This window comes from Chelonoidis abingdonii, chromosome 13 (assembly GCF_003597395.2).
Source record: "Chelonoidis abingdonii isolate Lonesome George chromosome 13, CheloAbing_2.0, whole genome shotgun sequence".
In the NCBI taxonomy this organism is placed as follows: domain Eukaryota; kingdom Metazoa; phylum Chordata; order Testudines; family Testudinidae; genus Chelonoidis; species Chelonoidis abingdonii.
Window position 1 is genome coordinate 10,195,808 of NC_133781.1, and position 12,219 is coordinate 10,208,026.

The window sequence follows — 12,219 nt, forward strand, 5'->3', positions numbered from 1 at the left end:
GTAGAAAAAACATCCAAAAACATTAATAAATTTCAATTGGTATTCTATTGTTTAACAGTGCGATTAAAACTGTGATGAATCACAATTATTTTTTTTAAATCGAGATTAATTATTTTGAGTTAATTGTGTGAGTTAACTGCGATTAGTCGACAGCTCTAATTTCCATATTTGAATTTCCAACCAAAAAAAGGAAATTTTACCCAGGAAGAAGGCCCATTTTCCAATCAGCTCTATTCATAACTAACTGTTCTACAAACTGTATCTAGTAACTCATTCACATGGCTCCTGTCACTGCCCAGGGTAGTGCATTGTATGCATTACTCTGTATTTTTTATTTACATACTTATGTTCAACACTTTATTTCTACATAGTTCTCTCTCCATTCCAATTAATTATTCCGATTGTGATCCACTGTACCTGTTTCTCCATCAGATACTTTTAAATCAGATGACCTGGATGAATTTCACACATTACTCCAAATTTAGTCTCATCAGTCACGATGCTGCACTAGAATAGTCTCCTCTGACTTGAATTCAATGCCTTTATTTACAAACCCAGCACTCTTTGCTTCAGCTGCTTCCTAAGGTTGTGCCAAAGGTTTCAGAGCCATCCACTCTTGTCCCTAGATCCTACTATAGATTTACGTTTTGCAGCTGCTAATCTATAGATTTGAAAATGTATAGTAGAACCTCAGAGTTACAAACACCCTGGGAATAGAGGTTGATCGTAACTCAAATATTCATAATTCTGAACTAACCATTATGGTTGTTATTTCAAAAGTTGATAACTGAACACTGACTCACTACAGCTTTGAAACGTCACTATGCCGAAGAAAAATGCTGCTTTCCCTCTCTTTTTTAAAGCAGTTAATGTTTAACACAGTACTGTACTGTATTTGCTTCTCCCCAGCTCTGCTGCTGTCTGATTGTGTACTTCCAGTTCCAAATGAGGTGTGTAGTTGACTTCATAACTTTGGTGTTCGTAACTCTGAGATTCTATTGTACTGTGTTTTGAAATCTGTGCCTTGCCCCATTACCTTACATTTTCCTGCCCTGAACAGCACAATCCATCCATCTCATTTGTTTTTATTTTTTAGTTCTCCACAAGATTAGAGAAAAAATGTTGTTCTCCTTTTCTCCCCAGTATACAGTCTCCATTTGACAGCATTTTTCCTGTCACTGGTTTCACGTTGCACCTGTACAGCAAGTAGCCAGTGAGTTTCCCCTCATGCATGCATGGGGTCTTTTCTTCTTCCCTACTGCTGTGAAAGCATTTCAAGTGTGGTGGTAAAACCACAGAAATTGGCAGGGAGGACAACCACTGGGGTGTGGTGTCTGGAAATACTTTTACTCAGACTTAAAAATTTAATTAATTCTAAACCCCTTTCCTTAGTTTTTCTTCTGGTGTGACCCCTGAGTGATCCTTTCATTATTTCCTCTTCCATCCCTTGGAACACGTGTTTCTGACTCCTGAATCAATTCTCTGCCCTCCTTTGTGAATGTTGTGACAAATCGTTCATGTTAATTTGCTACAACAGGTACCTTTCCTGTCACTGCTGCTGTACCTCCAGCTCCCCATTCCGCACTGCACTTTTAGATGAACCTGCTGCTGTCATTTTAGACTGTAAGCTCCTTGGTGCAGGGACTGCCTTTTTATCATGTGTGCGTAAAACAGTGGGCCCTTGCTCCTTGAGTGGGGCTTCTAGACACTACTGCAATATAAATGAATAGTGTCTGAACATCCTAACAGTGCACCCTACAGAAACAGATGCTTACCTGCCTGCCTGCACCATAGTATCTGAGCACCTCATACTCTTTCATGTATGCATTCTCATACAACTCTGTGAGGCAAGGCAGTGCTACTGTCCGCATTCACAGATAGGGAACTGAGGTATAGTGAGGCTTGGGGACTTGCCCGAGGTCACACAGGCAGTTGGTGGCCAAGCAGGGAACTGAAGTCAGGTCTCCCAAGTCCTAGGCTAGCAGACCATCCTTCCTCTCTTTTGTGAGCTGTACAGTTTGCGAGCATTGCTACAGAAAGCTGTAGCAAATGTTATGTACAAGGAAAACCTGTACGTGGATGCTTTACTGTTCGGTTACAGTCTATTTTCATATAAAGTAACATAAAACAGATTAGAGAAGGAATGCATTACTGAGGTGCAGACGTTTCTAATACAAGAAGGAAACCACGTACTGTATAGAGACTATGTACAGCAAAAGACCAGAAAGCTAAAACTTGAACCGAACCTCCATTCATGTTGCAGCTTACTTGCCTTTTGTTATATTTTGTACATCAGAGAAACAAACCCGAGTAACTGCCATACATAATTGATTGTGCATGTGCCCATGTGTGTAAAAATGACAAACTAGGTTCTTCTAATCCATCCCTGCATCAAATACAATGCTGCAGTCTTTTAGCTACATTGCAGTGGAAGTTCAGATTCCTTGATTATGAGAAATGATTAACATGGCATTACTATATGGAGTAGCACTAATGTTAAAATCAGTGTAAGCTGCAGGAAAGTGGAGGCTTCGATTTCCCTGTCCCACACCACCTTGTTGAGGGAGCAGTGCTGTTGATCCATTTTGCCCTTTGTACACAATAAACTTCTTTTGTTTGTAGCATTCTGTCTTAGTGGTTCACACGAAACACCTTTCCAGACAGCATCTCTTAAAAATGGAAGAAACTCAAGAGGAAAAACACACACACAGAAAATACAACTCACCAGGCCAAGAAAACTAATCACTTTCAAGCATGGACAGGTGACTCAGAACCAATGCAGCTTTCGGGAAGAATATTGGTGTAACCTTTCTGAGAAACAGACGGCAGGAAAGGTTGATTTAATGTCACAGTAGACCAAATTCTCCACTGCTCTAAAAATAAATAAATAAATTGATGGAGATTTGCTCATCTAAACACACAATGTACGTCAGAGGAACAAACCTGAGTAACTGTCATCCATAATTTATAAAGCAAATTAAGTTCATGGCAAAAATAGCTATTACTGAGAACAGAGGGATCGTAGAGTCTGGCAGGAAAAGGCCAAAGTCTGCATGAATCATTACTTTCTAGAGGAAACCTTATATAATCCAAGCTACTCTAAAATAATTGAAACCTCCTGAAAACTAAAAACAAACTAGCAAGTTTGGCAAAAATGCTGCATTAAAATTCAAATTCATTGGTGATTGGTTAAGATAAAAAGGAAGCCTGTTCCCAACTTACTCTACAGTAGCTAGAGTCATAGTTTCAACTTCTTCAGAAACCTTTATCAAAAGATAAGTGAAATGAACACTAGACACACATCTAACTGGGTCCATCAAGGATGAGTTCCTAAAGAAAGGCTATTAGATTGCAACGCCACCTTGTGGAACAAGAGAAAATCTAAAAAAGTGAAACAAACCCTGACCGACCACCACTTCTCTGATTAGATCTAATTTTACAGTGGTAGAAAGATTGCCAAGGGCACAACTGGTATGTAAATTCATTCATGGTTGCTTCTTATCATCTTGGAAGTTCAGAGTAGTCCTGAGTAACAATGCCGAAGACAGGCTCCTCCCCAGACCACTGTTAAGAATGAGACAATATAACCATGATGTCAGAAACATAAAACTTGCTCCTCTCTTTGCACTTTCCTTCACTGCGAAGAAGCCATCCCATTCCTTGCTGCCTCCTTAAGAAATATGCCTTTTCTCCTTAATCCTACTCCAAGAGCCTGCTATAGGAGGCCACCCAAGGAGTGTCCTCTGAATGAGAACTGGTATAGGATCACATGGACTTCAATCCCCTCCCATCTTTTGTTTAGAAGACTTCATCCCATTAGGGCACTTTACCTATGACCTTGGTCAGGACTAGAGTCTAACCTTGAGTTCTACCGGGGGGGGGCGAGGGGGGGGGGGGGAGACGGGAACCCACAGAACAGAAAAATCAGACCATTAATCCACTTTGTTATTCAGTGGACCCATTTTAGATCAATACAAATATTCTTTTTATCCCCAAATTCTGTGTTTAACTTTATCTACACAAGTGAAACTGAACAGCAGACCTCTGTGCTAGCTTTCATAAGATCTTATTATTTGGTGCCTGTATTTTTACATCAGGGTCTTTGATGCAAAATTAACTAGTTCCATTAGTGTTCTCAAACTTCCAGTTTGAGATTTTTTTGAAGCATCTCAACTTGAATTTTACCCTTAATATTTTTGAAGTCATATTTTAGGTTTTTTTCTTAGAGACAAAATTTCCCAAACTTGGTATAATAAACTGTGTATGTACTTTATTGTGCCTACAAAATCAAATGTATAAAGATCATGATTTGCGACTGCTTTTGAGTTCTGAATACAAAGAAACAGTGATGCAATTTAGCACATTCTCCTTTGAAAACCTGACCACAAAATTTTATGGAATAATTCCATTATAAAAGCAAATATTTTGCACTATGCCATTCCTGTGCTGTCCAACTTGCTAAGCATCAATAGTATATTTCTTATGTTGCTTTTTACTTACTTGATCAATGGTTTATGTGAACATTACGGTAAAAGCTGAATGACAACACAACTTCTAACACTTCCTTAATGGAAATGGAAGTGGAAAGTGTCATCAGCTATCCTCCATTGGCATACACTTATATGGAAATGAAACAGAGCCAAGCAGCATACAATCTTGTGGAAGATAGAGGATTGTCAACAATAATTTTAGTAGAAACAGCACCCTGATGAAGGGCTCATGAACCCACTGAAATCAATGGGAGATTTGTCACTGACTTCAATATGGGGGTCACTGGGCCTCCAAGGGGATACACTCAAAATTACAACAGGCCATAATTTGTTGGAATCTAGGCTGGGATTTTCATAAGCACTCAACAGTGGCCTAATTCTGCCCCCACTGAAGTCAAAGGGAGTTTTACCACTGACATTACTAGGATTATATTCCGACCAACGTGGAGTGTTTTTGAGAATTCCACTTGAGGTGTTTATAAAACCTCAAATTCAAGGCAAATCAAATAAAACCCCTAATACTTCTATCTCAATTGTACGTGACCAATGAGACAGTAAAAATAAAATAGCAGTTCTTTGCAACAGCCCCCATCAACAGATCTCTTCATTTAAAACCAGTTCTCTCTCAGTGCATAGACAAGACTAGTGCATAAATCCCACCCCTTGATTGGAGACAAAGTCCATTAAGAAACGTGAAATTCTGTTTACAGAAATAGGACAGCTACAGAAACATTGAGATTGTGTGTGTGAACTTCATTTAAAGTTCTGATTGCATCGGGGATTCTCTGGTTTATTACTACACTGGCTGCTAACGTTCTTCGACAATACGGATATTGCTGATGCCATGTCAAACGCACTAATAGATTATATTATGCTCTTAGATTATTCCTCAGCTGAAGTCAGAATCCTCTGCAAGGACAGTTGTCAGAAAAAGACATCATGATTTCAAATGAGGCACCACACACAGCAACAGATAGGAGTTGGAATAACAAAGATACTGTTTTCATGCAAAGATGACAACTATTTTTTGATAAATCCAAAAGTAACACTACTGAAAACCAATGGGTTAGTCTGCATTTAAACCAGTGTCACTGAGATCAGAATCGGGCCCCATACTGCTAAAATTGATTTGAAAAGATACCTGTGAGGTGTCAGTTCTTTAGAAAAGCTAATGCTCATTTGAGAGCTTTTTCTGACTTAGAGACACACAGTGGGTGAAGAAAGAGCTCTTCTTCAGCCCTGGGGAAAGTACTCAGATGGTCACAGCTAAACACAAGGTTGAACAGATTGTTTAGTATGAGTATCTTTCCCAAACCCATAGAAGAACAGTGTGCAGCTCGAAAGCGTCTCTCTCACCAACAGAAGTTGGTCCAATAAAAGATATTACCTCACCCACCTTCTCTCTCAATATCTTGGGACTGACACGGCTACACCACCACTGAAAACATTTTCTGACTTTAAAATTTTTTGGTGCTAGGCATGATTGGCGGTGGGGAGAATGAGTGAGAAATGCTAACAGTAACATGTTAGAACTACAGTAGAACCTCAGAGTTACAAACACCAGAGTTACAAACTGACTGGTCAACCACACACCTTATTTGGAATCAGAAGTACGCACTCAGGCAGCAGCAGAGACCCCGAAAACCAAACAAACCCCTCCCCTCTCTATACTATAGTACTGTGTTAAAGGTAAACTACCAAAAAATAAAGGAAGAGTTTAAAAAAGGATTTGCAAGGTAAGAAAACTTTCTTAATTTAAATAAAACAATCACAGAAAGTTAAAAAGCAGCATTTTTCTTCTGCATAATAAAGTTTCAAAGCTATATTAAGTCAATGTTCACTTGTAAACTTTTGAAAGAAATACCATAACATTTTGTTCCATGTTACAAACATTTCAGAGTTTCTAACAACATCCATACCTGAGGTGTTTATAACTCTGAGGTTCTATTGTATGTACTGCCCAGTATAGTTATTACAAGATAACCTAATGATCAGACAGTCAAACAGTAACTAGCTAGTTGAGGCCAGTATATTGTTTACGTATGCACAAATTATTATGCAAACACAGGAAGACCCACTGGGGTAGATTGAAAAGGGCAATATTGCAGCAGGCAGACCTCTCCACCAAAAGAATTTCTTTTCCAATGCGAACAGGTAAGAGAGTAGTCTGTGGATCATCCTAATTTTCCAGTTTTACAGCATCTTACTCTCGAAACCTGTATCATAATTGCTACCTTAATTGTTGGGGAGGGATTAAATTATCTTGCAACATTGTCTGGATACTACATTTATATTAAGAAACTTCCAGAAAAGGGGGAAAATATAGCTAAGAGCTGAGAAATTATTAGATATACCAGATATTATTTGATAACATTCCATAAGAAGTCATTTTCACTACTTCCCCTGATTTGTCATTTAGTTTGGCAGTTTCCCATGGTCATATAGACACCAGTGATTTTCAAGCTTTTTTCATTTGCAGACCACTAACAAATTGTGAATGGAGGTGTGGACCCACTTGGAAATCTTAGACACAGTCTGCAGACCCCAGGTTGAAAACCACCAGTATAGAAAATAAATGTAAAACCACAGAAATTGGCAGGAAGGAGCAAATATATCAGATACTATTTTAAGTTTAATTTTGTTTAGACTGCCTACATTTTGAGTTTCAACATACAAAAAAATTACAAAATAAAAATGTCAGTCACATCTAGATTCTTTCCACAGCTGATAATTGTTGGGTTAGGTTGACAAGTACTCCTCCAACAAACTAATCTGTAGTTGGCATTCTGAGCTTCACTTAAACAGATTAAAAACAAGCAGGTCAATTTAATTCACAGATTCATACATTTAAGACCAGAAGAGACCATTATGATCATCTAGTTTAACTACTTTCATAACACAGGCCATACAGAAATCACATGATGAATTTGTACCAAACCCATAACTTCTGACTGAGCTAAAGCATAATATCTCATAAAAAAACATCCAATGAAACTCATCATGTCCTTAGGTAAATTGTTCCAATGGTAATTACCCTCTATTAAAAATTATGCCTTAATCTGATCTAAATTTGTACAGCCAGTGGATCTTTGCCTACTAGATTAAAGAACCCTCTATCAACAACAACAACAAAATCTTTTCTTCATATAGGCACTTACTGACTGTGATCAAGTTTCCTCTTAGCCTTCTCACTGTTAAGCTACATATATCGAACTCTTAGTGTCTCACTATAAGGTAGGTTTTCTAGAGCTCAAAATCATTCTCGTACTTCTTTTCTGAACTCTTTCTGGGTTGTCAACACCCTTTTGGAAGTTGTGGACATCACAAACGAACACAGTAATCCAGTAATGGTCTCAACAATGCCATACACAATAGTAATATCACCACTTCTATTTGACATTCATCCAAGGATCACATTTGTTCTCAGCCACTGCATGTCATTGCAAGCTCATGTTCAGTTCATTTTCTGGCACGACCTCCATGTGCTTTTCTCAATTACAGCTTTCCAAAATACAGCCCCCCATTCTATTAATATGATGTAGATTCTTGGTTCCTAGACGTACAACCTTTCGTTTAGTGGTATTAAAATACATGTTGTTCAAGTGAGGCTCCCAGTTTACGATGTGATCCAGATCGTTGTGTGGAACTGACCTGTCTTTAGTTACCACTCCACCAATTTGGGTGTAAACTGAACTTCACCAGCAATGGCACCAGATCAACATATAATCCCTGTGGGACCCCACTAGAAATGCCCCCTCCCAGCACTGAATGATGATTTGCCATTTACAGTTACTTTTTGAGATCAATCAGTTATCCAATTTTAATCCATTTAACGTGTACTGCACTGATTTTGTATAGTGCTACATTTATAATCAGAAAATTGTGGAAATTAGTCAAATACTTTACGGGAGCCTAATTATATTACATCAACACAGTTACCTTTGTCAGCCACATTTGAAATCTCATCAATTAACAACAACAAGAATTTTCTTGAGGGGGAACTATAGCACATACAACCTTCTTGGCACCAGGGATAAAATTGTTCTTGTGAATTTAACATGAGTATGGAAGTAACACAAGCCATTTCCTACCACATGAAGTTGACTTTTTGTCCACCATCTTCACATGACGGGTTTGACTGCGCAGTTTGTCATCTGTATTTGCTACCAAATTGGTGAGGTCATCGATGATCTCTGGGGAAAAGTAGCAGCAAAACACAACAATTAATATCTGACGCTCTCTGCATCACTTCCGAACAAACTAAATGTAGACCCCCGCAAATCAAAAAAACAGCAAGAGGACCAAAAACATGGCCCCATCATTACACAGCAGACTAAAGTTGGTGGTTTGGGTAAAAAGGCATCATTTAGAAACCAGGAGTCAAATCCTACTGAGGAAAGTAGAAAGGACCATAAACCCTGGCAAGACAAGTGTACAAATATGATTAGGCAGGCCAAAATAGAACTTGAAGAGCAACTAGCAAAAGACACAAACGAAACAGCAAAAATATTTGCAAGTATACTGGAAGCAGAAAGCCTGCCAAACACTTAGTGGGACCACTCAAGTAAGACAAGCTGTTGCGGAAAGACCAAATGCATACTTTACAGAGTCCTCACAGCACAAGATGTGAGGGAGATTCCCACAACTGAGCCATTCTTTTTTCAGTGACAAATTTGAGGAACTATCCCCGACTGAGGTGTCAATGGAGGAGTTATTGGAACTAGTTATAAATTAAACAGTGATAAGTCACCAAGACCAAATGGGATTCACCCAAGAGTTCTGAAGGAACTCAGATATGAAATTGCAGAACTACTAACTGTGGTATGTAGTCTGTTGCTTAAAGCAGCCTCTGTATTAGATGACTGGAGGATAGCTAATGTGACTCCAATTTTTAAAAAGGCTCCAGAGGTGTTCTGGCATTACAGGCCAGTAAGCCTAATTTCAGTACCAAGCAAATTGGTTGAAACTAAAAAGAACAGAATTATCATACATATAGATGACCATGATACGTTGGGGAAGAGTCAACACAGTTTTTGGGATGTAAATCATGACTGACCAATCTATTAGAATTCTTTGAGGGTGTCAAAACAGCACGTTGACAAGGGTGATCCACGTAATACAGTGTACTTGAACTTTCAGAAAGCTTTAACGAAGTCCCACATCGAAGGCTCTTAAGCAAAGTAAGGAGTCATGGGATAAGAGGGAAGGTCCTCTCATGGATCAGTAACTGGTTAAAAGAGAGGAAACAAAGGGTAGGAATAAATGGTCCGTTTTCACAGTGGAGAGAGGTAAATAATGGGGTCCCCATGGAGTCTGTAGTGGGATGTGTGCTGTTCAACATATTCATAAATGAACTAGGGGATAAACAGTGAGGTAGCAATGTTTGCAGACAATACTAAATTACACCAGATAGATAAGTCCAAAGCTCTCTGTGAAGAGTTACAAAGGGATCTCAGAAAACTGGGTGACTGGGCAACAGAATGGCAGATGAAATTCAATGTTGACACATGCAAAGTAATGCTCATTGGAAAACATAATCCTAACTATATACACAAAATGCTGGAGTCTGTATTAACTGTTACCACTCAAAGAAATCTCGGAGTCATCATGGAGAGTTCTCTGAAAACATCTGCTCAACGTACAGCAGCAGTCAAAAAGCAAAGAGAATGTTAAGAACTATTAGGAAAAGGATAGCTAATAAGACAGAAAATATCAGAATGCCACTATATAAACCCAAGGTATGCCCTCACCTTGAATACTGCGTGCCATTCTGGTTGTCCCACCTCAAAAAAGATGTATTAGAATTGGAAAAGGTAGAGAGAATGGCAGATGAGGAGAGATTAAATAGACTGGTACTGTACAGATTAGAAAAGAGACAACTGACAGGGATATGATAGGGGTCTATAAAATCACAAATGGTGTGGAGAAAGTGACTAAGGAAGGGTTATTTATCCCTTCACATAGCACAAGAACCAAGGGTCACATGATTAAATAGTCAGCAGGTTTAAAACAACCATAAGTAAGTATTTTTTCATACAATGCTGAGTCAACCTGTGGAAGTCGTTGCCAGGGGATGTTGTGAAGGCCAAAAGTATAAATGGTTCAAAAAAGAATTAGATAATTTCATGGAGAATAGGTTCATCAATGGCTACTAGCCAAGACTGTCAGGGATGCAATTTCATGCTCTGTGTATCCCTAAACCTCTGACTGCCAGAAGCTGGGACTGGACAATAGGGGATGGATCACTCGATAATTGCCCTGTTCCATTTAATTTCCTCTGAAGCATCTGGCTCTGACCAGTCAGAAGACAGGCTATTAGACTACATGGACCACTGGTCTGACCCAGCATGGCTGTTCCTATACATTCTTATTAAGAGGCTCACAATTGCAGTTTTTGTCAATATTGTCTGCAAGCACTACTTCCATTGCAGTGATTGCAGCAGGACAAAATGGAAGTTTCACATTGTTTCACTACACTGCAATGTACAAATGGTAATTCTACTTATAGCCAAGCTGTTTGGTGGCAGAAGAAACAAAACAAGAGGACTCTCCTTTTTAACAGAGTGACAACGAAATTCCAGGCCAAGCCTTGCCCAGTCCCATGCACTCACTGGATGTATCCTTGCCCTAAAAACCGAACTAGGTAAAAAGCCTGGGTTGAGATTTCTAGAAGAGGGTGCCGAAACTTACACACACCCAATTTTGAAGATCTAGGCATACTGTACAAAGCTATCCTCATGGACCTTAAAGAAGACCACTTCACCATTTAAAATTTCCTCAGAATTCATCCTGCCAACTAGAAATCGAAATCAGATCACTTTCTTAATGGTCAGCACCTCTAGATTTGTTTAGAAATGAACACACATTACTTATTTCTGTGTGAATCCTCTACATTTCAACTGATTTCCACCCTGCACTTAGGAATGAGTTTCATGTGACAAATGAATGAAATCAAGTAGCACAAATTAGCTGAGGGACAGCAGCCAGAAACTGCATAAGGTTTCAGCACATCTTCCTCTGGTTACACTTCTTGCACTTTCCCTGCTATTGATCAAGGTCTTAATAAATTCAATTCAGTATCTTTACATGTAAGTTCTGGGCTTGCTGGAGTGCCAACTGGCAGGTGGTGACTTATGAAGTCATTTGTGCACAAAAGGATCCTAGGATTGTATTTCTCAGTTACAGCGCTAACGAAACTTCAAGACTTAATTGACTTAGCAAAAAAAAAAAAAAAAAGAAGAAAGAAAAGGACAAAAGTAAGAAGAGCACATAATTGAATTATGTTACATTTGTGATACTGAAATACGTTAATATCCTGCTAACTTTTTAATGCATATAATACCCTGTTTACACGCTGGCTGAGGGTTAGACAGCACAATTACCAAATGCAGCATGAAACCTTTATTGCTTTGACTGTATTATGGCAAGCTATTTTAAACCAGAGATTTCCCAAGTTCCCCTCTGCTCTGTACACAAGTGGTTACACACAAATAACCCAACACTTCTAATGAACTTGAACAAGAGTTTTTGAGTGTGCAAGGAATGTAGAATTAAGCACAGTTGACACCGCTAATGTCATTACTTGTTCTTATGACATCTAGAAAACACTATTTTATATGTCTAGAACCGGACATAAGCTCTCCATTGATGTATGAAAGAATAAAACTTGGGCAACAAATTATTCTCTAGCTTTTGCTGCAAAAAAAATAAACTCTCTTTATGCAGATTT

The 12,219-nt window shown here is 38.7% G+C and overlaps 1 protein-coding gene across 5 annotated transcripts in view; it reads right to left on the reverse strand.

The window, feature by feature from the left end:
• Positions 1 to 12,219, reverse strand: part of STX8 (syntaxin 8) — a 176,802-nt gene that overhangs the window by 49,629 nt on the left and 114,954 nt on the right. For 4 of the 5 annotated variants that reach the window (XR_012656923.1, XM_075071734.1, XM_075071739.1 and 1 more), the window contains one exon: positions 8,582 to 8,683. The exons of the other annotated variant lie outside the window; for it this stretch is intronic. Coding sequence is in view for 3 of the 4 variants with exons in the window: in XM_075071734.1 (XP_074927835.1) it covers positions 8,582 to 8,683 (102 nt within the window). In the remaining variant the exon portion in view is untranslated. The remainder of the gene's footprint in view (positions 1 to 8,581; positions 8,684 to 12,219) is intronic. 5 annotated transcript variants of the gene reach the window in all.